Below are 24,950 nucleotides of genomic sequence, written 5' to 3' on the forward strand. Positions count from 1 at the left end.
CCCCATTAGTCATCATGATCAACGAGGGACATGAAAGTTCACTGCCTTCATTATTGACAGATTGCTGAACATGGTAAGTCCACGCTGTCTAATAATTATCACACACACTTGTGTGATGTGCATTGCCCTTTTTTTAAAACAAAAAGCTTGTTGCCAAGGCCAAATAAAGCTGTCTCTTAATTACATCCATGTTGCTTGGTTACAAATTCCAAAAGAAGGGCCATGATATTATTTTAAGAGTAAGACTGTTGTGTTTTATCATCTTTATGTCTGCTGCTTTCTACCACCAGGTGTCACTGTTGTAAAGGAGGTACTCCTTGAGACTCTTGAGTATAGACAGTATGAGAGTAAAGATGGCCACTGCTAAATGTACAGTGCTATGCTACTGTGCTAGCGACTAAGAGCTTTTGTTTTATGCTATGTGCATCCTGTTGAAGTAAACGGCACATTCATCACCTATGGAGCTGACAGGATCCCAAAAAGAAGAAGTTTATTTAGTTGTGTAAGTCAATTTGCAACATATTGCATCCCACCAATTCGTTACATTGGGACTCAGGCGGCAGGTGACAATTCTTTGTAACAAAATTCAAGACAAAGCAATCAAGCAAATTCACGAGCTGGAAAAGGAACATGGCTTTTATTTAAATTATTTTCCTATCCTAGCCCCCGATTGACCCTGCTATATACATAATTTTTACATTCGAGACTTTTGCATTGAAATCTACTTTTGAGTCATATAAGCCTGTTGTTTTTTTGGTTTGAACTCAAAATGATAGAGATTTGAATGATACATTCCAACCCATATGAGGAAAAAAATATGACGATGGATAAGGTTACAGGGATAAATCCAAAATATCTCCGCATGGTACCAGATAAGAGAATGAGGAGGTTTTTCAGAACGAATGATTCCCTGAGAGGCCCAGTGCAGTATTTCACTGCATCTGTCTACTGTAGAAGACCGTATACATGAAAAATATTAGATTCATCTTTTTTTGCCTGATGGAGGCAGTGCAACAAGCTGTGAACACAATATTGACTATCCCTTCATAAAAGCTTACATCGCAAACCTGTTAGCAAACGGTCACCATTGACACATGTGCAGACATGGGGCAGCATTACAAGTTATTTGGAATCATGTCCAGTATTCGCTCTCATTTTAGCTCCGTTTTGGCCACCACCGGAAATAACTTGCTCTTAGGCCCTGAGCAGACAGAGTGCTTTTCAGCAGCCTGGTGCAGCTTTTGGTAATTGTTTTCAATGAAAGTCAAGCGCTTAGGGCACTGCTTATGCGTTGCTGAGTGCTTCGCGTTTTCCCCCTCTTTTTGCAGGAGCGCCCTGAACGCCACCATTTGTAAAAACGTCAACTAAGAGCAGAAAAGCGCCTGACGCCATGAGCATTGTTTTTTCATTGTGATGTCTTTTGCTGGATACCTGGAGCTACATGACTTTACTAACCGTAGTTAACATGATCTGTACAGAAAACAACGGAAGACAAAGTTCCTGCTTCAGCTTCCAGACCTGGTCGGGATGCACAGTGGAGGCTTTGAGTTGCCTTCCGGGCCAAAGCAACGTTCAATGGGGAAACTCAAATTTGACCGACCAAGTGACGCAGGAGTGCCCAATGATGGGCCAGTAAGTTTAGTCTTTAACTGCAGTGAATACATGCCTGTGAAGGGGAAGATCATTATTGTACCTTATGGGATCCTTTTTTTAATATAAAAAGATATCCATTGACTGTAGAAAATGAAACCTCATGACTTTTGTTCTGCCCACTAGCAGCACCATGAGGTTGACAATTATTGTGATGCAATTTGGTACACAAAGATAAAAAAAAATCTTTGAGATATCTTAATTTTAGTACAGTTTTTAATTTTCAAATGTATATAACCCCTTTGTGTGTCTCCCTCTATGTCTTTGTCTCTAACTTCCAAATGTACCCTTCCAAAGTTCTGATTTGGCATGTTCATGTCTCTATAATGTTGCCATACTGATGCGCTTGGAGCTGCAGTGGCCCGTGGCTAACCAGTCATGACACCGGATGGCGTCACTTGTCCCCCACAATGTGTTGTCTCTGTATGCTCACATGCCCTCGTTGCAATCCCTCAACAACTGAACTTTATGCACGCATGTGTGCAGGTCACCAAGTGGACGGAAGGAATGTTGTCTCTAAGTGTGAAGTGAGGAGAATAGATAGATAAAAGAGGGGTTGTGCCCGTTCCTTGTTCTGTAATAGGCTTGCAGAGCCAGACTACATTAAACAAGTTCAGTTTCCATCAGTAATTCCGGTCTGGAAAACATCATGTGAGAATCAGCTGAGTCCAGTATTGCCTTTAAATAAAACTGCTGCATGTCAAATTCATAAACAGATTTTGGAAAATTAAAAGGATGGATTTGTCAAAGTTTGCATGCCAACTTCTGTGGTTGTCCTTGAATCAAAGACCCACACAGTGTTGATTAGACCTCTGCAAGGTGGACCTGTACAGGCTGTGCTTGATTGGCATCTCCCTTTTAAGGCCTTGCACACCCATGTGTTTCAATATAGAAATAGAATAGGACTTGACATTTTTTTCCCGTGGTCTTTAGAAATGGGTCATTGTTGTTAGTTGTTATGATGTCAGTGGGGCCGTAAAGTGTTGTGCAGCTTGTCAGAAAGAGAGCCGATGAAGCTTCCGGTGACGGATGGCTGGCTAGTTAGCTAGGTAGCAGCAGGCAGTGAGACGGAGGGGCCGTTAGATCCAGCGCTGCTGCCGGCCACCAGCTCGCTGTTTGCAGCATTTTTCTCTAACCAGTGTAGCATTAAAGCTAGCAAGCTATCTAACTAGCCAGCTGTCTGCTAGTAAACTGTCTAGCTAGCTAGCTTGCTAATTCCACCATGCTTTAATGCCACACCGGTTAGAGAAAATGAGCTGAATAAAGTTGTCACTCATCTGACGATAGCATTGTGCTTTCCTACGCTGTGACAAGAGTGTATGAATTAAGCATTAGGTTTTTTAAATTTTACTCATGTACTCATGTACGTTACTACCCCACTACTCGTCTGAGTCATTATTGCAAAACCACACCTCAGTGCAACTTGCCGTAAGTCTCTTTAGTTCATACGAAAGTTAGACTGCTACAACGTAATGCAATTACAACTGGCAATGGTACACGTAAAAATGGCCGCCGCTCTGACCATCCTGTTACGTTGACCTGAATCAGAATGTCCCTTATACTCCCATTCTATTTCTATGCTTTTCAATTATAAGACAAACGTATGCTGTTCGTTATAAAAAATACTCATAATTGGTAAATGGTAAATGGACTTATACTTGTATAGCACTTTTCTTGTCTGCCGACCACTCAAAGCACTTAACACTACATGTTCACACACCCATTCACACCCATTCACACCCATTCATACAGTGATGGCGGTGCAAGGTGCACCTGCCCATCAGGACTATCTAATCATTCATACCCATTCGTACACCGCCAGAACAGTTTTGCCCAAGGACACATCAACATGGACTAAAGACACAAGATTTGAACTCTCGATGTGTATTTTAGAGGTTTGGCGCCCATGCAAGGAGCTGAATTAAGGAAAGTAAAACGTTTTAAAATAAAACATTACATAGCCCTGATGAAGACCCCTGTCTGTCGCAACACGCTGGTTATTTTAAATACATATAGCCACGTAAAAAATATTTGCATATTCATTTTGCACAAACCCTATTCTCTAAGGACGCTTGCATGTTATTCTCTTTTGAGACCATATGCACCAATGCAATAAGTGCTTCAGAACATTGAATTATTACATGATTTAAATTTAAAAAACAATGGCACTTTGGAGGCAACCGCAACACTAGAGCTCACTAGAGAGCAAACATTCACTTTTGTTGACAAGACCTCAAATGATTGTAAACAAAAAGCAGCCTTTACAACAGGATTCCAAAGTAAATGCTGAATTATTTATTTTGTTTTAAAGGGATTTTGTGTGTCACCTTGTGTTGCTGTGAGCACTTTTGCATTACATGCTGTAGCAGACAAACTCTTTACAGGTCCAGTTTGTAAACATTTAGGAGAATGTATTGACAGAAATGGAAAATCATATTCATAAATATGTTTTCATTGGCGTATAATCACCTGAAACTAATAATAGTTGTGTTTCCGTTAACTTACAATGAGCCCTTCATATCTCCTGTTGCTCCTAAAGAGGTGTAATTATGGTAGAGGATGGCCTCTGAGCGAGGTAAACAGCTCACGTTACGGCAGTCTTGGAAAGGGAGGAGTGAGCGGTTGCAAATACCGCTAGATGGCACTAAATCCTACACACTTCACCTTTAAGGGTCAGTTTTGATAACCTGATTTACATTCTTCTTGATCCACTGTTGGTATTCCCAGTGTTTACGGTGTGCAGGATTAAAAGATGATATGAATTACTGACCACTGGTGAATTTGACGTATAAACATCAGCTCAGGCTTCAGATTTCAGCTATCTGGCAGCCTGCCAAACACAAACAAACTGAAGTAAACGAGGCCAGCGAACAGGATCATTATAAACCACAACACTGCATTCAAAAAAAGAAAAGTTTTGAGTTTCCACAATATAACGCTTCCCTCTCCCCTCAGAATAATGTTGGGTAACTTGCACATCTACAACTGGACGGCCCTTTAAACGAGAACACGTCTATACACACAGGCATACACACGCTCAGCAAATTACACAAAAGCACGGGCAGAATGAAAAGTAGAGGGTGACCCTGGCTTTTCAACTGTTCATTTTCGCTTTCTGAGCGTATGTAGCAATCAGGTAAAACACCTTCTCCAGGTGTTTTCCCGTCCAAAGAGTATAACTCAACAAATTACAACCTCAGCTTCCAGCCAGAACTCTGGTACAACTTTGTCTCTGCTGTTCTGTCACAGTTTTTCAGTGCAATCTATCGATTGCCGTCTCTCTCTCTCTCTTTGTTTCTTTCTCTCTCTCTCTCTCTCTCTCTGTCTCTCTCTCTCTCTCTCTCTCTCCCTCTCTCTCTCTCTCTTTGTTTCTTTCTTTCGCTGAACCACTGCTTATTTCTTTGTGTGTTTTTCTTGATCACTGTCCTTGGTGCTTGCATATACAGCACTGTACAACAGGCCTCTATTCCCCTATAAATGTGCAGGTTCTGTACTTGCTGTTTACTTTCATGTTTGTATTACAGGAGAATACTGCTGTGCGGAATTGTTGATAATTATGGATTCCAGCCATTCCTGGGCTTCACCTTGCACAACCTGCGCCGGCTCCTGATAGTGTGCTTTACAGCTACTCCTCTGTCTCTCTTTTTCTCCCTCACACTCTGCCTCTTTTTCCAGTTTAGTTTAACCCAGTCCCAGTGTGTGAACACATTATTTCCTCCCAGTGTATCCCTTTCCATCTCCCTTTCGGCTCCAGACAACATTTTCTCATTTCATTAACAGCTTATTATATTGGTCACATGCTCAAAGATCCCGTCAGACCTTGACACACATACACACACACACACACACACACACACACACACACACACACATATCGACCTCTTGTAAAGGAGAATGTCTTGGTAGGGTGGCTGCTAGTTGGGGATATGTGATATGTATCGGTTCACTTGGCTGGCACCACATAATGAGCTTGGTGATGGAGATTGTCATCATCTCTTGATAATTCCCATGGTACAAATCCTATCAGTGATGAGTTCTCTCACTATCCTCCCCCCGTGAAGCAAAACAGGACTGCACGATATTTAGCTATATATTCTGGGCTGCCACTTCAATATGGGAGGGGATCACATGGGTCAATATAGAAGTAAAAAACAAAATAACAAAAACAATCAATCACATAGGCTCATTGTGGACAGGACAAATCTGTCCATTTGGACTATTAGAGTCCCAAAAGGTCTAATTTCACATTCAGATGCTTTTGTCTCTGGATGGCTCTTAACATAGCAACGGTTGCTTGCAGCTAACAGCGCTAACAGTGCAAAGAGCGGCAAAAGTGCGACAGAGCTAACAGTGTTTAGCTGAGGGGGAACTGCCGTATGAGAGCAGTGCAGAGCAGCGGCCGTGAGCTAACCTGTGGGGCACGCTCACACGCATGTACATGCACTAAAAGCATGCCCGGCAGAGCTATGTCAACAATTTTTAAATAAATGACTCAAATCAAAATATAAACTGGGGATCCCAGTGTGAAAGAACACATGAGGCACAACTTCTAGAAATATGAATGCACGTTACAGCGGTATACTGTGTAAGTAAAATGATTGTGCAGCATCTGTAATAGACAGATTTAAAATGTACAGGTGTACATAACGAAATGAATGATGGCTGAATTCCATTTCACTGCTTCATGTTTGGGGTCCTGGTATTATTCATGCCCGCACTGGCACTTACTAGGACAATTGAGCAGAACCGATCCATTATTACCATTATTAGTTACACCTGAGCTTTTCAAGCAAAGGCAAATCCAAATGTCTGCTGTGAAAAGGCGTCTACTCACGTCTGTTCATGCAGCTTTTATTGTACCTTAATGCTTTTTAACTTTAAATCCTCTGTCTTGCTGCCAGGTGAAAAGTGACGAAAAACACTGAGATTTAGAACGTGCGTCTAAGCTGAAAGTGGCGTTTTATTTTCTCTATCCATCTAATTGAAATGTATTTCATTCTGTCAAAAAAGAAGAAGAAGTGTTTGTATGAAATTGTTTTTGCTTGCTTGCATTCAAGTGCTGGTCAAGTTTAAGTTCACAACCTTGAACAATGTCTCTATTCGAAAAGTTTCGACACAAGACAGCGTTCAGGAATCAGTGAGTAATCTTTAACTCGAGCAGTGGGCTCGGCCTGACAGGACTGGGTGGGGTCCCGCAGTGTGGATGGGACCTACCTGCTTCTGTTCTCAGTAACAGCCCAGTGGGAACCGCCAATGACTCGTGGGCTCCACCTCCTCGCGCCCGGTTTAGCCCTGTACAGTAGTCTACCGCTGCGGACCGGAGACCCAGCTCATTCAGGCGGGGAAGCCGCAGCAGGACGGCGCGTGTGTGTGTGTGTGTGTGAGTTAGTGAGTGTGTGAGGAGAGAGTGAGAAAAAGAGAGCGTGAGAAAGTTTGTGTGTGTGTGGGACAGAGACAGAGAGAGAGAAAGAAAGAGAGAGGAGGAGGAAACTACCGAGCAGGTGAGCGCTCCATCTTATCCTTCCGTCTTTGCTAACATGTCAGACCACATGTCAGTGACCACCAATAACTCAAAAATCACCATTGTACAGTAAATTACCACAATATTCCGACAGGGGCAGCGACTGTCTGTCTGAAGCGTGCAATAAGAACCACATCACTGTCTCCCTGTGGTACGACTGTAATGTTGTTATTGGGACGTAGAAATGTGGGTTTAGAGGGACTTTGTGGTGTTTTTATGCTAGGCTAATTTATCTTTCTGCTGTTAGCTTGCTAACATGTTGTTATGTGCCCTAAGTGGACCACCTGTTAGCTTAATTAGTGTTGGCGAGTAAATACAGTTTTTGCAAGACTTCAGTCAAAATAAATTAATGTGTGTGTGTATATATATAGAGAGAGTATATATGTATACATACACATATGTCATTGTGCTAACCTTGATTGATTTTGGAGCCAATTGTGATCCAATATGCAACTTGCAGTGAAAAAGGAGACATTGTGACATTCTAATCCTGTAGTTTTCACTTTTGAAATGAGAAATATTTGCACTTCGACTCTCGATTACAGTTTTTTTAACTCAAAAAACATATCAGACAGAAATTAATATTGGGAAATATTTTAAACCATTTTCGACCAAAAGTTGTCTTTATTTACAGCCGAGGTTAAGAGTTGACGGGGGGATACTTGATGGATGGGTGTTTGTGTGGACCTGCTCTGTCACTGACACTAGTGGGTCGCTCATGGCTGGGAGGCAGATTTCTGACACTGTTGCACACATTCCTACCAGATTAACTAATGATATTCAATGATTTTGTTTGCTGCAGGGTGAAGAACAGGCAGCGTCATTGAGCGAGTAGCGTGTTGTTTCTTCAACACTTGTTCCCGCTCTTAGCAGCAATAAATATCTATAGGCGTAACCTTGAAAATCACGTTTTCCTGTGGGGCTTTATAAGGTGACGGGCATTCCTAGAAATGTGGACAGCTTTACATTTGGCTCTTCAGTGGGGTAAAGTTTTTAGGATTCTCACATTCCTGAACTCAAGAATGTCATATTGTCATTTATTTCTTTTCACTTGTCAGGGTATTTAGAGGTGTGTGTTTGGAGGTGCATGTTCCCATGGCTCTTAGTCTTGCTTTAATCAGCTCAAGGACCTGGCCTCTCGCCCTACCGCTGAGATCAACTCTAACCTGAAAGGTTAAGAGGATCCACGAGTGGCTCAGGCTGGTAGAACTGGCCCTGTGGGAAAGAGGGACACTGGGGGGGGTGGCTGTGTTTCCTCTTTGTTAATTGACTTTGGATGGACCAATATATTGGACCTCGTTGTGCACCTGCACTCTTTTGTAACCGTCACTACTTTGCAGTAGTTGTATTGTAACTAGTACTGATTTGATGCGGAGGAATGGTGCATGTATGTGCTGTGGTTGTGGAGCTAAAAGTGTCTCCACTTGGAAGTTTTGCACACAATTTCATACAGCTGTCAAATGTATGTTTTTTCTGCATTCAGGTCAGATAGTTTTATTTTTATTTTTTAGTTTGCAAACATCATAGCTTTTGAATGAGAGGCTGTGTGGGAGCAGGTGAATGGCAAAGCTCTCTCGAAAGGCCTTGACTTCAACACTTGAATGCACCACCAGGAGGGATTCACAGAGCACTCTGCGATTTCAACGCTATTAAAACTCTAATTCAGTCACTTTGATGGAAACCAGTGCAGGCATGTATTTCATTTTGATGAATTAGCAATGTTTTTAATGTGTAGTCTGCTGAAATGGACTGAAGAAGACCAGTGAGCCCTTGGAAGGTGTGTGTGTGTGTGTGTAAATTGATTTAGAGTCCCAGTGAAACAGAAGTCAGAGCGTCTTTAGCATCTGTACTGTGACGTATTCCCCAGTGAAATGGAATGAGCGATGTACAGCAGAGTGCTGTAGGATGTATTTTTGTAGGCCAAGTGAGGCAAAGACGAAGTTAGCCTCGCAATGGTTCCCTGGAAAAAAAGGCTTTGGATTTTAAGTTATTGTAGAAAATAACAAACGTGTATGATACTTACAAGTTTTGTTCAGCAATATAATCTTCACTAATTTACGCCACTTTTAATGATTTTTGTAACGTGAATGCAATCAGCAGAAGTAAAAAGCTAACGTTAGGCTATAAACGAACTACACCACGGTTACACGAGTGTATTTTATATATTAGAACAAAACGTTCAAATCAAAGTCAAAGCTTGTGTTAACTACAAACACTGTTGCAGACATCAAACCAAAGACCATTCAAAAAAAAAAATTGACCTTGAGAAAAAGGGACCCAAAGTGCATAAATGCTCATTTCTGGGTTTTAGGAATTTTAGGACCACTATTGTCCACAGGGACCGCCAGAATCCACACACAATGAAAGTTCCTCGTAGTAGCTTTAAATAGTTGCACAATGAGGCTGGGGATGCGATCTAAAAGGGTTGAAAGAGCATCTTTCATTTCGTCAGTTATCTCACTCACTGGTGATTTGGGCATCCATCATGTTGGAGTGTGTGCTTCAGTGTCAGCGTGGTGTTTGTGCCTCTGTGCACCAGGAAGCCTCTCCAAAGACTTCTTCTGGCTGCCATTGGCCCGTCGCGCTCTCTCAGTGTGTCTTTGATATGTGAGCCTCCGTCAGGGTCTCTGCAGCCTGAGCTGCTCATAATCACGTCCCCTGATACAAATCAACCCCTTGTTTGCAGCACACCGACAAGACGGACTGATTACACCTACGCCTCTTTTTCATGTCTGTCTCTTCTGCTCCTTTCATCCTGTCTCAAAGTTATCTGTCTGGGGAATCGTCAAGCTAATTCAACTCAGACTGTGTCTACAACTAACGATTATTTTCATTATCACGAGATGTATAGATCTTTTTTTCAAATAGAGTAATTATTAAGTTCATACAACTATTAAAAATGTGCCCACATTGAGGTTTTTATATTATTTACTTAGTGTCCACTAATAGTTTTAGCATACAGTAAGTGGCTTTGTCAAAATGATTATTGAAGTAATGGCATGCAAATCCCGCCACAGATTGTCTTATTAATAACAGGAAATGCAGTTTCCTCATGCATGTTACTGAGGAAGTCGGTCTAATATCCCGCCTGAACCTGGACAGGAAACATCTCCGAGCACTGATTGCCCCTCTCTGCTTTTTCGATGACGTGTCACATCATCTTTTGGTAAAGTGCCATAGTTACACTTTCATTTTCTGAAGTGATTGTCCCTGGAGAGTGTGGCCTCAGCTAAAGCTAATCCAGCCTTTACTGACCTCCTCCACGGGACTTAACGCTGAGCCACAAACTCCGAGGCGCCCCGCTCACCTCCACCTCTCGCCTCCTGCCTCTCTGGCTTTCTAGTACAAACATGTACGTGGTGATTGTATCGGTCGGTGTGTGTGTCTGCACTGAATTTAATCACCTTAAAGGCTCCTCGCAGGCTACGGTCTAGTCATGCCCTCGCATGAGCTTTTTGTCGGTCTCTCGGGTGTATCCCTCTGTGTTGAGTTAAAGATTAATCTATTTGATACAGTGTGTTATTGGGTTGAATAAGAGGGCATAACAAAGCAAAATAAACTGTACTGGTTGTGTAATAACAGGTAGGCACATACACTATTTATATTGTGTGTGTATGTACATAGGTGCAAAGGCTACAGTAAGTAATGCCAGCAGTAGATGGTATTAGGTGCGCCTTATTTGCGGTCTGGGTCATCTCACACTGAGGGATTTATCTCCCTCTGCAAACCAGAAATGGAGAATTATCTTTGATGGTAATCGTTGCTGTACTCTTTAAGAAGCCGGCAGAAATGAGGTAAATATCCAGACAGTATTATGAGATTTCCTTCGGCTCCACAGGTGATTATGTGACGATGGATGTCGTGGATTAGGACATTGTTTGAAGGGAAGCTGTTTCCTTGTTTGACACTATGGTTAAATGAAATCCCTTCAGTTGACGAGGTTACCTTTGGGTGGTCTGTTTCCATCAAGTCAAACAGCTGGTTGAATTGTTTGCTGGTAGGAGTCAATTGTTTTGGGCTCTTATTAGTTGGTGTCTGCCAGTGACCCTGTAGATATCAGCTCAAGTGTTTCTTAAGTCTATAGGAGTAGACCAGGGCAACCTTCTCCATAACACAGTGAGACTCAAACAAAACAAGAAAAAGCATGTTGAAAAGAAGGCGCACAGTGTGCCTTGCTGATGTTTTGATCCATGTAATTTAATGAAGACTATAAACGATTTTCCCTCAGTTTAATTTAGGCAGACACACTGTGTGTGGCTTCAAGGTGTGCTACAATAATTTACGACCGCTATGACATTATTTTGAAACGCGGCACAAATTATATCTTTGAAATAGACGAAGAGAGAATAAAAGAGAAGAATATTTGTGTTCGCAGACACAAGAACACAAGAAAAGAGGCGAGAATCTGAATTTCTCTACAAATGCTTCGACAGACCAGCATCTAATTGAGCTGCAAAAAAAACGCTGCTTTCACGAGCGACAGGAGTGACACTATGTCTTTTTCCACGCACCTACATACTGCTATAAATACACAGCTGAATGCAACACGTCCTCACCTGGTCTCTTAGGGCTGCTGAAAGCCAAAAGGTGCTGAGTTCACTCAGGTGTGGAATCAGTGAAATTACACAATGAACCCTGTCATCTCTATAAAACAACAAGCAACATAACACATCTCTGTGTTGTGAGTATTTTGACAGTTTCCTCAGATTTTTCGAGCAGTGTGCAACATGAGTCAGAAGGGGAATTTTCAGAGTTCGACTGAAAAATTCTCTTGCTACTTTCTCTTTCGGTTGATTGTTCTGCCCTAGATGGGACTACAGTATCGCTGCAGTAGGTTGTTTTGTGTGGAGATCAAAGGTTGGTTTCTAACCAGGAACCTCGTCGTATTTGATACTTGGGAGCCCTTCACCTGCTGTAACAGTACCTGCAGGTATAACTTGAGCATATCCTTTAGTAGTGCTGCATGGAACAAGTGAGGGATTTACTGTATAAAGTTTCTTTGCTCGAGGCAAACTAAATTCATCTTAACTTTCTGTCGGTGAGCTTCTTTGATTTTCTACTAATCGTCTGTGTAGTTGTCTATTGTAAATCACTGCAGATATTTCCCCCTCACAGTGGTGCAGGTAGCAGCAGCTCTGAATATTGAGTCACCTGCCTGTATAAGGGAAGCACACTTCCTCCATGAGCTCACCTGAATGATCTCATCCCATTCCAAGCCCGGCCTTGTTTTACGGTGCGTAAACAGCAGTGTTTCAAGCTGCAGCGTACGAGTCCTAAAACCTGGAAATGACTCGTCTCCAAGTCTATGACCTTTTTTTTCAATAGGTTTTTGGTTAGATGCCTGAAATGAGGTATGTAGTTAACGCAAGCTCAAGAGATGTTAAAGTTTGTTCTGCAACATAAATCACGTCAGTAAAAAAACCCTTTTATGAATTTTGAAACTTTTACATTTCTTTAAAAAGGCGGTAGCTAAAAGTGGCTATAGAGGACTATAAAATGTCACCTCTCCGACTAGTCCACCCTTCCAGCCTCGTTGTATATACTCGCAGTCGTGTGACGTGGTGCAGTTTGTTTCAGGTGGCAACCACCTGAAAAGTGTATCTAATGATGAAGTGCCTAAAATTTGCATTCTTTCTTATTCTGTCTGCATTACAAGTTTAACCCTTTCGCAGTGTGTTTTCATGTCATGAAAGTTAATTTGTAACATTTTGGATGCCTAAAAATGTCTTTTTGAGGGTTCGGTTGTACTCCACCCTTTCGTGTCACTTCTGTTTAGTAGTTAGGGTCCCAAATTTGGGACGACCACAAACCAAGATAGCGATGACCACAATGCTGAAGTCGAGGCTTGATAACAGCAGTCCATAAACCAATGGGTGACATCAGGGTGACCACAACCACTTGTTACACAGTCTATGCTTGGTTTATAGACTACTATAGTTAACTTTTTACTTCTGCCGAATGCATTCACTCTTCAAAAATCATAAAAGTGGTGTTCATGTTTGAAGATTATCTTGCTGAACAAAACGTGCAGCAAGCATCATAAACGTTTGTTTGCCACTTAGCTTATTTTTTGCAAAAATCCAAAATACGAGTGAAAAGAAAATCCCATTGGCCAACGTCCAGGGTTGGCCTTCAAAACTGGGTCATCCCTGCAGCACTCTATTAGCAGTGTGTTTGGTAGCTCAGTCTGAAGCCCGTTATTTGATGTGTACACACACACAGAGTCAGGCTTATCGTGTTATTGTGTTCAAGGATATGGGAGCCTGGGATTGTTTGGACTAGTGTCTTGAGATTTCTTAGCTTTGTCTGACAGCTGCACAGAAGTTATAGAGGTGGCACTGAACTTTCTGCAGGTTTCCTCTTATCTTGGTATTGGGATTATGTGTTTGAGCGCGTGCGTGTTTATGTCAAAGTCCAGGCTAAATAGTTGCAGTCTGACTTTTCTCATCTGATTTATTGTACTTGTAGAGTACTTTTTTTTTATTGCTAAAAACCTGGAACCCGAGCTTGCCTTTATGAAATATTAGATAAAGTGCACATTTTGAATTCGTGCAACACTAGAGGGAAACCAAGTGCCCTTTGTGAGGCATGCTGATGAAGTGGAGGGCTACAGAATGTGTGTGGATATGATTGCCTGAAAAAATAAAACATTTGAATATACTCGTTCTCTCTCGGTCTGTGATAGCAGTCCTTTTGAAGGAGTTACATTCATTCACCAGGAGGACTGCATTGTCCATCCAGCCTGGAACTTACACCAGCAGCTCCTCCGGCCTCCTCAGCGGCCGCTGGGGGACATGTCAGCCTCTCCAGCTCCCTCTTCAGCAGGGGTCAAAGGTCACATCACCAGAGAGCTGTGAATGTCAACCCTGCTTTGTTCTCCCCTGCAGTTTTTTAGTTTAGTCTAGCCTGAATCACACACATGCATGCACATAACCCACACATGCATATATCTTACAAGCACAGGCACACAAACATGCCCCCCCTCCCCCTCCCTTCTTTTTCTCTTCTCTAATCCAGTCATAGCACCAGTTGCTTCAACCTTTTGAATTTTTGAATAGAGTTGACCTCCATGGCCGGTCTGATGCCTCAACCCGGTTGATTTGTCACATCTTTAGTTTTTTAGTCTAACTGGAGGTGATTAAGATGAAACAGCACCAAATTCACATGCTGAACTAAAATCTAATTGTTAAAGCCCACTCCACTGAATTTCAGCACCACATGTAGTTCAATAATTTAGGGAATACACCCTCTTTATCGCGCAGAGTTAGATGAGAAGATCGATACCACTCATATCTATATGCTGAATATGAAACTACTGCCAGTTAGCTTAGCACAAAACTGGAAGCCTCAGCAGTGCTGGTAGGGTGATGTTGTAACAACATTGTAGGACGGAGTCAGTGTTTGTGCTAAGCTAAGCTAACCGGCAGCTCGAATCCGGTTCATATTTACATTCATAAATGACCAAGGTACAAATGTTCTCATCTAACGCAGCAGTTTCCAAAGACATGCAACGCTAGCTCACTGAGCCGCTCGGAGCACAGCGAGCTGCGGTCGTTTGATTCTGCGGCCAACCTTAAAGTAAAGCGATGGTTTAACTTTTAACAGCAAATTGTGTCCAGAGAATACCCACAGCCAATCAGTGAACAGACTGTGACCCCTGTGACACAGTGACCGAAGTTACAAAGAATTTCCTCCTGCCTTGAACACATGAAGACCGCGGAAAGTGTAATTATTGCGAGTCACACTTTGCCGCTGCTCGGAGTGTTTCCGGCCCAACTCTCCACCTGAAAGCAAATAACTGTATTTCTGAAAATATCAGCGTGTTCCTTTTTTTCCGGTGCTTTTGGACCATTCAATTTTTAACTTTGTATTATTATTCGCTGTTTCAGCGCACAGAGATGCTGGGGTTGGTCAGAGGTGAAGCTTTGATCCATTAGGCCGCTCCTCTCCTAAGTGGTTGTGTGGTGGAGTGGCCGCTGGTGCTGCTGCACTGAAGCTCTTTGGCCTAATTTAGCCCGAAACGTCTCTCCATCCCTTCCTGTCTTTCCTTCTTTCCTCATTCCTTTTTTCCCCAATAAGTTTTCTCCTTCTTCCATCCATCTCTCTTCTCTCTCTCAGAAGAAAAGGGGTGGTGCATTCCAAAAGCCTGGAGACCGTTCCCCTCTTTCAGCCAGTGGCCCACAGAGTGACAGAGGCATTAGAATAAGAATAGCTGTCCATTCACCCCGGTGCCCCAGTGATGAGCTGGAGGGAGCGAGGGAAGGGGGGGGGGGGGTCCCGCACGCTGCATTCCCATTGGCCGGCGGTGTTCCCTCTGTTTTCACATCGCTGCCGTCAGTTGCGCTTGAAAGTTTGTTTTACACATTCTGGCGCACATACACGCCACACATGTGCATGCACGCGTAAATATACACATTTGATGTTTCAGGGCCTGCACACATGCACGCTGGGATACGGGAATCTACACACACACACACACACACATTGGCCTACGGAGACAGAGTGAGCGACTCTGACCACGCAGTGCAGAGGAGAGTGAGGTGACCTGTGTCTGTGTGAGTACGAAGCTAGAATCAGTGATTGCTGCTCATGAATGTTACACGTTTACTGCATGCTTCTCTTACTGTTTTACTCATTTGTTTGACATCAGCTGAAACTCTCTCTGTATTCTTGTCTTCTTAGTGGATTAGTCCTTTGTGGAAGATTTGTGATTAAAAAGTGACCTTGTGCTGTCACCACCTCTGTAGGTCGCCTTTGGCTAAACTTTAAGCTATTGTAACTATGTAGCAGTTAAAATGTGACAGTGGTGTTGTTGTTAGACAGCACAGCAAGTGGTTGTTCAATTTCTTGGGACAGTAAATGGCTTGTGGCATATGCGTTAAACAAGTTATTATTGAAGCTTTTGATGATAATTAATTCTGATCTTTATGTCTCTGAGTGGCTTTTAGATCTCAATAAGTGCAACATAGGATTGTAATATTCTTGTGGCAAAGAGGCTTCACAATTCATTACAGATCTCTCCACTCAGACAGAGACTGGAGCCTGTGCAGCAGGGCTGTAGTAGTGAGAGCGGGTGGGTTCACTACCCTACCTTATCTCAACCACTCTATTACGAGCCCACGAGATGGATGATGGATGGAGAGATGGATCCATTACCCTCTACCTCAAAAAACAATCTCCATACACAACACAATGAGCGGTACAAGCATATGAAAGCATAATGAAATATAGTTGTTAGTTATTTTATTGAAAGATCTGTCACTCATTTTATAGAAGGGTCCAATTATGTGTCTTGAATTTGGATCAAGACTATTCCTTAATAATAAGTTTGACCGTAACAGCTTCTGAGTCAGTTCTCTTCCTTCATGTTTTTTGTTGTAGTCTTGAATCAGCACCTTTTCATTTCTCCTGCACTCTTGCATCCTCTCTCCTTCGCTCTCTACAAATATAAAATGCCTCCGTTTTGACAATCTGCGGATGCAGCACTTTAAATTGCATTATGTTATTGACAGCAGATGTGGATTAGCAACTTAATCTAATGTATTGTGAATATAAGCAATGGATTTTACATTCATCAAGCTATAATTAACCAGCAACAAGCAAGATAAACAAGGTCCCAGGTCTCACTTTGATTGGACAATAGGTATGTAATAGTAGAAAAGTATGAACAATTACAATTTTGTGACATTCTCATAATTAGTTCATGTCTCAGGGAAGATTGTGTTTTGCATAATTGTGAAAACCATATTAAAAACTTGAGTCACTAATCACTAAATGGTTTTCCTTGGACAGCGATAATACGCTTTTATTTTTTCATATCTTGCTCATGTACTATGTCACTGTGTGAGTGTGCATGAACAGCTCGATCCGAATATTTGCAAGAATCACAAGCAAAACAAATTCAGTTTGAAAAGTGGTGATGAAGCAACAGGTATTGTCATCCCTCAAGGTTGCTTTACACAGGAAGTTGCTATCAGAGGTGCTCCAATACCGATACCAGTATCCAAAATAACCCCGATACAGAATGCTGAATCGGCTATTGTCTCTGCACCGATCTGATAGCTCACTTACACTACGCAGGAACAACAACAACAACACTTGTTACTCCCTATGTGATCCATACATCCTGCCCGGTTGGTACTGCACGTGTGCAAGCTAGTCCTCCACACCTGTGGTTTAACACTCTGGTGCACCCTGTTACATTGTGGACAACCAATCTGTGTTGAAATCAGCAGGAGGAGAGCTAGTTCATGTTACATGTTAGCTGTTAGCAGTCGGCGGGCAGCACAGTCCTGCTTGGCTTAGAAATGAAGCTGACAGCTGACGTGGACCTGAGGGTCCATTGAGTTACATCATGGTGCGTTCAAGCTCTATCAGGTAAAAATTAGTATTCGGCAACGGTAAATTATGACGTTATTACTGTACGATGTGTTCAAATCTTAATTTTGTAAAACTTTTGGCGAGAAACTTGAATTATACAGTTTATTTTTTTATTACAGAGGGAGACCTTTTTGAACTTGAAGTTTTTGTTTTTAGCGCAGTGGCATCAGATTGGAGCTCGGTATCAGCCAATACGTAAGTTCAGTTACCTGAATCAGTATTCGTAAGGAAGAAATGGTATCAGGACATCTCTTGTTAGGATACAAGGTTTTTCAGGCTGTTATATATATAGAGAGAGAGAGAACATAAATGCCTTATTGTTATGGATGCAGTCAACGACCTAATACACATGTTAATCCGTTGAACTGAGTGTTGAGACGCTGTGGGGTCCCTCCTCCGTGCCTCTGCCTTTGACAGCGTCGACCTCTTATTGCCCAGCTGGGTGTGAACACTGCTTTCCAACAGAGACCTGCTTTAGGAACCAAACCTGGATTAGTGAGTTAGGTCAAGCTATTTGAGAAAATTCTTTAAGATTGAAGACATTTGTTTTGTCACACGACAAAGCACTCAAACGGCAGTCAGTCAATCCTTTCATTTGGCCTGTCCTCTTGCCTTCCTGTAACCACTCGTGTTTGTCTCAGAGGTCAGATCGGCTTAGCGAGTGACACGAACACTGTGTGTTCTCACCTGTCATCGTGTGTGCCGACACACACGTACACATAGCGGTCCGTCCTATTCATTGAGCAGATGTCTATGTTTGCGGATTCTAAGTATACAAGAGATTGTTTCCTCTCCATTGTTGAAACATAATCAAGATCCCCTCTACCTCAGAGAAAAACCTTGAACTACAGCAGCGATTTTGTAGCTATTATGCTCAAAGCTGCTTTGTGTAGCGCTCTAACACCAGGCACTCTGGAGGCATAATACTGTTAAAACAAACAAGGCCATTGTTAAGACTTGTATCACATCTGACGTTGGCAGAGAGTGAATAGCACTTAAAGTTAATGAAAAAAACCAACTTCCAGTTCCTGATCATTTAGCATTTCGTCAGAAACGAATGCACAAGCATTACTTCTGCTGTGAGTCTGCCAACTGTGACGGCCTGAGGCGTAAACGAGGGTGTTTTTACCGAATGAAGCTTCTGAAGATGTTTTATTGATTTCCACGTCACACTCTCAATTGATTTGTGTCTGTTTGTTACAGCCAGAGAGACATCCTGGTGTCCATGCGTCCAGCAATCACGATGCCCTTCATGGTCGTGCTTCTGAGCCTCCTCATGCTGGGTGAGTAGAAGATCAGTTTTGTCTTTGTCCATTCGGGGGGCGGGGGCTTTCACATCTCATTCAGACCGAGGCCACCTGAAAAGGAGGCTTTGGTTTGACTCTCACTTTGATTGTGGTGTGAAAGCAAAGCAGACCAACTGCAGGCTTCTGTGATACAGCAGATACAGTTTTATGCAAAAAGTGTGTGGGATGTGTGTGGGATGTTGTCCTACTCCAATATACATTAATGTGAGTTTCTTAATAAAAATGAGTGAAACATAGTGAAACCACAGTAAGTATACGGTACAAGATGCTTCTTTTTCGTCCTGCGTCTACCTGTCCGTCATTATTTATTACTTTACTTTATTAATTATGAGGTCCAGTTAGAGTCTTGACTGGTAATGCTCCTAACTATTCATGAGCTCATAAATTAACACCGATGGGTCAGTAAAGTGCTGCGTGACCTGTTGTCAAGTCATTATGTTAGGTGGTATTGGCTTATTGTGGATATATTGGTATTGGTGTTTGATACCAAAATGCAGTACAGAAATGCCAAATAGTTTTACGGTAGTGTTGAGACTATGGGAAAGTAGGGCTGGGTGATGAAACGATTTCAAAAATGTTCACAATAAAACTTTCCATGACAACAATGTTAAATTTATGAGATTTATTTTTGAGATTTATTTTTGAATCCATCTTCTCAACCTACTGACACACTAGCTGAGTAGTAAATACGTGGTCGCCTGCTCCGTCGCTGCTATTGTGGCTGTAAAACGGTGGATACACTGTTTTGCTTCACCATCAGCATTTCATCATTTCGGTCTGATAACGTTTGGCAAGTGTAGAAGAGTTACACAATGGAATTTCTTTTCCCCCATTTAAGTTATCTTATGATTAACCCGAAGTTAACCAAAAGTCTCTGGTGCTCAAAAGTAGATGGAAAACAACAAACCATAACTATCCTTGTTGTCTGTGTAGGGTTTTGTCCTGAGGAGCATACTCTTAAAACTGTAAATCACACCATTTAAGTTTGGAATTCATCCCACGTCACTGTGTGAATGTAAATGTATGTTTGTACATTTATTATGCATATGTGAATGCGTGATGGGCCGTGGACAGACACTGAGGTGCACACTCACTCACAGACTCGCTCACGGACGCACGCAAACATGCGACCGATTGCATAATTGTCCTGATAATAAGAGATTATGAGATTTGTACTTTGGGACTGTCCCACTATCATCGGTAAATGTGGCCTAATTATCCACGGAGGCATCACCTCCACGCCTACTTTACAGTGTGGACAGCTCCAACTCCATCCAACTCACGATGGTGAAGCTCACGTAGGTCATGCAAACCCAGGTTTATTGGGTCAGCTTGGAGGATTTGAAAACTCTGTTAGAATCTGGGGTATTTGTGGAATGTGTAGATAATGATGGGCTACTGACAGCAGCACTGGAGTTGAGGCAGAATGGACCCCCGCAGGGTTCATCTGTGACTGGGGGCCACACACAGTGCACTGTTAAATGTGCTTTAACTTGTCCCCTGATCACCTATGTTTCTGTGATTCAGTGATTCTATCAAAGTGCACTTGCCTCTCCCAACTGGCCTCCTCACAGGTATCTGGGTCAGTCTGTGTTACTTATTAACTGGAAGAAGACTACTTGTATGTGTGAGGAAACTGCCACCTGAGACCGATGTTGGCTTTGGCCCTTCTATACATGTTAATGAATGAATGGATGAATGAAAGATTGAATGAACAATGTTAAGCTACCATGAATGAAATGCAACACATTAAGTCTTCCTGACTTACCTCATGTCGGCATTTAACATGAAACAAACATCCTTTAAATGACTTGAAAGTATTAACGACTTACACTTGCATCTGCTCCTCTTCATTCATTGATAAAAGATAAGCTGTAGCTGTCTCAGTGCCTAATGGTCAAACTTCTTTTAATTTCATCATTGTACTATATTGATCCCTTTAAGGGGGAAATTTGTCTCTACATTTGACCCATCCCTATATATAGGGAGGAGTGGGCTGCAATGACAGGCACCTGGGGTTCAGTGTATTGGTCAGGTACACTTTGACACGTGACACATCCCAGTCGAGGATGGGCCCGTTGACCTTCCGGTTGCCAGACAACCCTCTTAACCCAGTGAGCCACGGTCACCCCCAAATGTTGGATTAACCAGTTGGTTAGAAATAGCGATGAACACTTGGAAGCATGGCTTGACAGAAAAAGAAGAGAATGTCATCTGCAAAACATTGAATTTCATCGAAATGACATTTGACCCCTCAGAAGTGCAGTGCAGAGACACCACCTGTCAACAAAGATGGAGACCAAACAAAACACCACGTGGATCTCAGAGCTCGCCACCAGTTACTGAATGTGAAAACGGTCGACATCATATTTTGATGTCGACCGTTAGATAGATTTATGATGGGGGAATGCTTGTTGTACCAAGTGTGCCTTTCAGGGCCTATTGATTGGCCTTTAGTTGAAAGAGAGTGTGTGCACAGGTCCTGTGCAGCTACAAACTCTTTGCGTGTACACGTGCAGAACCCGAAGCGTGCGTTTGCGTCTACAACGCTGACACCTGGAATGTTTTCTCTGATGAATAACATTTTCCCCTCCGTCCCTGCATTCCTTCCATAGTGCTGTGTACAGGGGGGAGATGCCCCAGGGTGTATTTACCTCTTCCACTTGGTGTATCTGCTCTGTTCGCATGCGCAGGTACGTTACGTCGCCACGCGCTCCACTCTAATCACACACTGGTGAACCAGCTGGTGTCAAACAACATCTGCACAACTGGCTTTACCTCAAGTCACACTCATGCATATCTCAGCCTTGCTGTATTTTTTGACGTAGTCTCGCGAACAAGAACACAGTAACTCTTCTTGTGTTGGTTTGTTTAAAAGATTCCCACCAGGTTTTGCCCTTTTACCAGACAGCTGTATTCTCAGTGTAGAGGAGCACCTCTAAATTAAGGCTGACTGGTAGCTTACCAATACTGGTGACTGCTAGAGATGCGCCCATTGATCCGCCCATCAAAACTGGCCTTTATCCAGCTGATCGGATGACCAGTGTATGTTTTATGTCGGGACACAGCATCACACACAGTAATGTCACAGCCACACACACACATAACTTTGGCGTGAGTGGAGAAGATATAAAGTTAGCAATTTGTCACAACTGCAAGTCTGCAATAAGCCGTGGAGGAACAACCATAAAAACATTTGGAACAATGAACTTAATCAGACACTCATTATATTGTTCTTCATTCCCATCATGCTGCTCAGAGTAGTCACAGTGACCGGCTCGTCTGCTGACAGCAGCTAATGTTAACGGAGGTTGCTTTGACTTCATTGTGATGTGTTCAAACTCTGCTCAGTAAAAATTTGTATTTCTTAATCTTATAAAATGTAGTTTTTGGCGAGACACCTGAATAAATACAGCTGTTTGAAGGAGATGTTTTCACAACAACATAAATAGATATTAGAGAGGGAATTAAATACTTAAATAAAAGTACAATCATGTATTTCCTAATCATTTGATTTATGCGATGTCCACTATATTTGACAATAACAACGTAAACGGATAACATTTAGAATTGTTGATCGTTTTACGCGTGTTTTTGAGGACATTGTGTCACGGTGAGTCCACAGCTACTGTTTTTATGCCTCGTGTGGCCTCTGTCCACGCGCCTCTGTCCACGCGCCTCTGTCCACGCTCGGCGTCTGATCTCCTTTTGATGTCATGAAAGTCATGTTTGCAGGGCCCTCTTCTCACTCTTTTTCTGAGCTTTTGTGTTCTCTACCAAAGAGCACCGTCATTACACTCGTTTGAACTTCAGACTTCTTTTGAATGCTCTCACTCTGGCTTCACCCCGGTACCTCAGCCATTTCAGCTGGAACCTCTTATCCCGAAAATAACACAAGATTGCACAAACTCTCCATCACATCGATACAATAATAAATGAATGGACTTATTGTGGAAATGCATCAACAAACTGAAATACAGTCACAAACAAAATCCTGAAAACAATGTCATCAGCCTGTTACTGCACGCTCCACTAAAGTAGTACAATGCACACACGCTAATACACATTCTGTCCTTCCCCATGCTAGTCGGGGCAGGTGGAAACCAAGTAAAGGACACGTTTCCAACACCGCGGTCACGCCTCAGATGTCAGAAGCATCTTTAGAAAATGAAGGCCCTTTCACATGCAAAGAGTGTGCCGAGTTGATGGCGCTGCCGTGTGATTACCAACACAAACACCATTCTGTTTCTGCACAGCCCGAAAGATTGGAGAAAGCCATTAGACGGAGAGCTGTTTGTGAACGGCGCTTCTTCTAACAGCAACGTTCCACGCACGTGTGGTCTATTTCAAAACACAAGTCACAGTCCTTAATTAAAACTGCGGGTCAATTATGACTTCTGAGGGGAGCGTGCCCAGACAGAGAGCCGGGAGAGGATGTCATAACACATCTGGATGTTACTTCTATCACTCTCTCTGAAACGGGAACTCCAGTGGGATAAACTGTGGTGTTACACAGACGGGGTAGCTCACAAGCTGAGATAAATGGAAATGCAACAAATGGGCTTTTTTCATTTAAATACATTTGGTGTTAACCTGGCAGTTTTGAAGTCTTGAAGAAAATGCTGTTGTCAAAAATATAATTTGGTTCTGTTCGTTATTATTCGGTCTAAATATTTTGAGATAAAAAAGTAATTTTTCAAGTTATTCTATAACGAGCTACATATGAGAAAAAGTAGAATAAGTTAAAAAAAATATCCGATAATTAAAATAATCAATAAAATAAAAGTTAAGAGAGTGCCTTTGTATATAAATGGGTTTTAAGAAGTGTCTTGAATGGTAAAGATTCAGGTCACAAACCCTGTGACAGCACACTTATAATGATTTAAGAGGGATTAAAACGAGGATAAAGAGCTCGCTGGTCTGATCTCCTCAGGGAGGTTGTGCTTTGTTAACACTCCGTCATATTAAACGGTATATCGGAGACCCACAGTTTTGCATATATCCAGTAACTTGGAAGTGCATATGTAATATTCTTAACAAGAAGATAAAATGTTTCTTTACAGATCAGTTGCTGTTCTAAGGCGCAGAGTGAGTACATAATTAGGACTACTGACCTCGGCCATTTAACCGAGGTGGGAACTCATGCGACCACCCTATTTGGCTGGTCATTAGAGGCTACCCATGCAAAACTGCGGCAACGGAAGCCGGTGACAAATGGCCGGTGACAAACGGAATGGTGACAAAGAAGTGTGATTATGGACTCTGTTGACGAGGAGAAAGCCAGTCGTCTTAATTTGTCCCTTACCCTGCGCGCCATACTTTTTCACCTTCCTGATCTGCAAAGACGGAGGGGGGGGGGGGGGGGTGTAACAATCCAAAGTCAGATGAAGTACAAACACTGTTGTTTTTTTTTGCTCAAGGCAGTAAGATCTCCATGTATTTCCCCATCTAGGGCAGGTTATTAGTCCAGTGAGTGAAGCCATTGTGTAACGTCATAGCTGTCAGGTGAGGTGGGGTGAAACCCAGTTACAGCTCCCAGTCAGTTTCTGTGGCTGTGTATTCTTGAAGGGGTTGTTTGAGTAGAGGGGTGGGACCACTGGGCGTGATTTTCAGCTTTCAGAAAAAAAACACATCTGGAAACAGTTTTTATGCTTCTCCAAAAAATGACTTTACTTACAAAATGCATTCTTTAATTTAGCTTAATATAATTTTCTTTACTGCCGGTCTCTTTCATGCAAAGCCATGTGTTCATCCATTACATCCTTGACTTTCAGTATTGCAGCACTGCCTTGTGTTCTATGTTTGGTTAGGGTGTGTTTGATCTTTATCTACAGTCCACAGGATCGTCTTCCAACCCATTCATGTGCAACGCCGCATGTGCACACCTGCCTGTGTAGCATGTGTGAATAAGTGTCTCATGTGTACTGTAACCTGTCTTTACGTTTGCTGTGGAGTATGTCCACTCAATGGAGTGACATTACAGGCCGATTGTGAGGTGTGCTTTCTGCTTTATCGGGAGTATGGCTAACGGTGTCAGCCAGGCATTGTTAATGCCTCACAGGAATTCAGAAAATCTGCCTCAGTTAAATCTG

The 24,950-nt window shown here is 42.5% G+C and overlaps 1 protein-coding gene across 2 annotated transcripts in view; it reads left to right on the forward strand.

Moving 5' to 3' along the window:
• The first annotated feature begins 7,119 nt into the window (after positions 1 to 7,119).
• The window catches only part of lamb2l (laminin, beta 2-like), a 47,462-nt gene continuing 29,631 nt past the window's right edge, over positions 7,120 to 24,950 (forward strand). The window contains exons 1-2 of one of the 2 annotated variants that reach the window (XM_031876557.1): positions 7,120 to 7,151; positions 18,755 to 18,834. In XM_031876557.1, the coding sequence (XP_031732417.1) occupies positions 18,777 to 18,834 (58 nt within the window). In that variant the 5' untranslated portion in view covers positions 7,120 to 7,151; positions 18,755 to 18,776. Of the gene's footprint in view, positions 7,152 to 15,517; positions 15,727 to 18,754; positions 18,835 to 24,950 lie in introns of those variants that run through there. The other variant, XM_031876556.1, reaches the window with a different exon arrangement.

This window comes from Anarrhichthys ocellatus, unplaced genomic scaffold (genome assembly GCF_004355925.1).
Source record: "Anarrhichthys ocellatus isolate YVR2014 unplaced genomic scaffold, GSC_Weel_1.0 scaffold111, whole genome shotgun sequence".
Lineage (NCBI taxonomy): Eukaryota > Metazoa > Chordata > Actinopteri > Perciformes > Anarhichadidae > Anarrhichthys > Anarrhichthys ocellatus.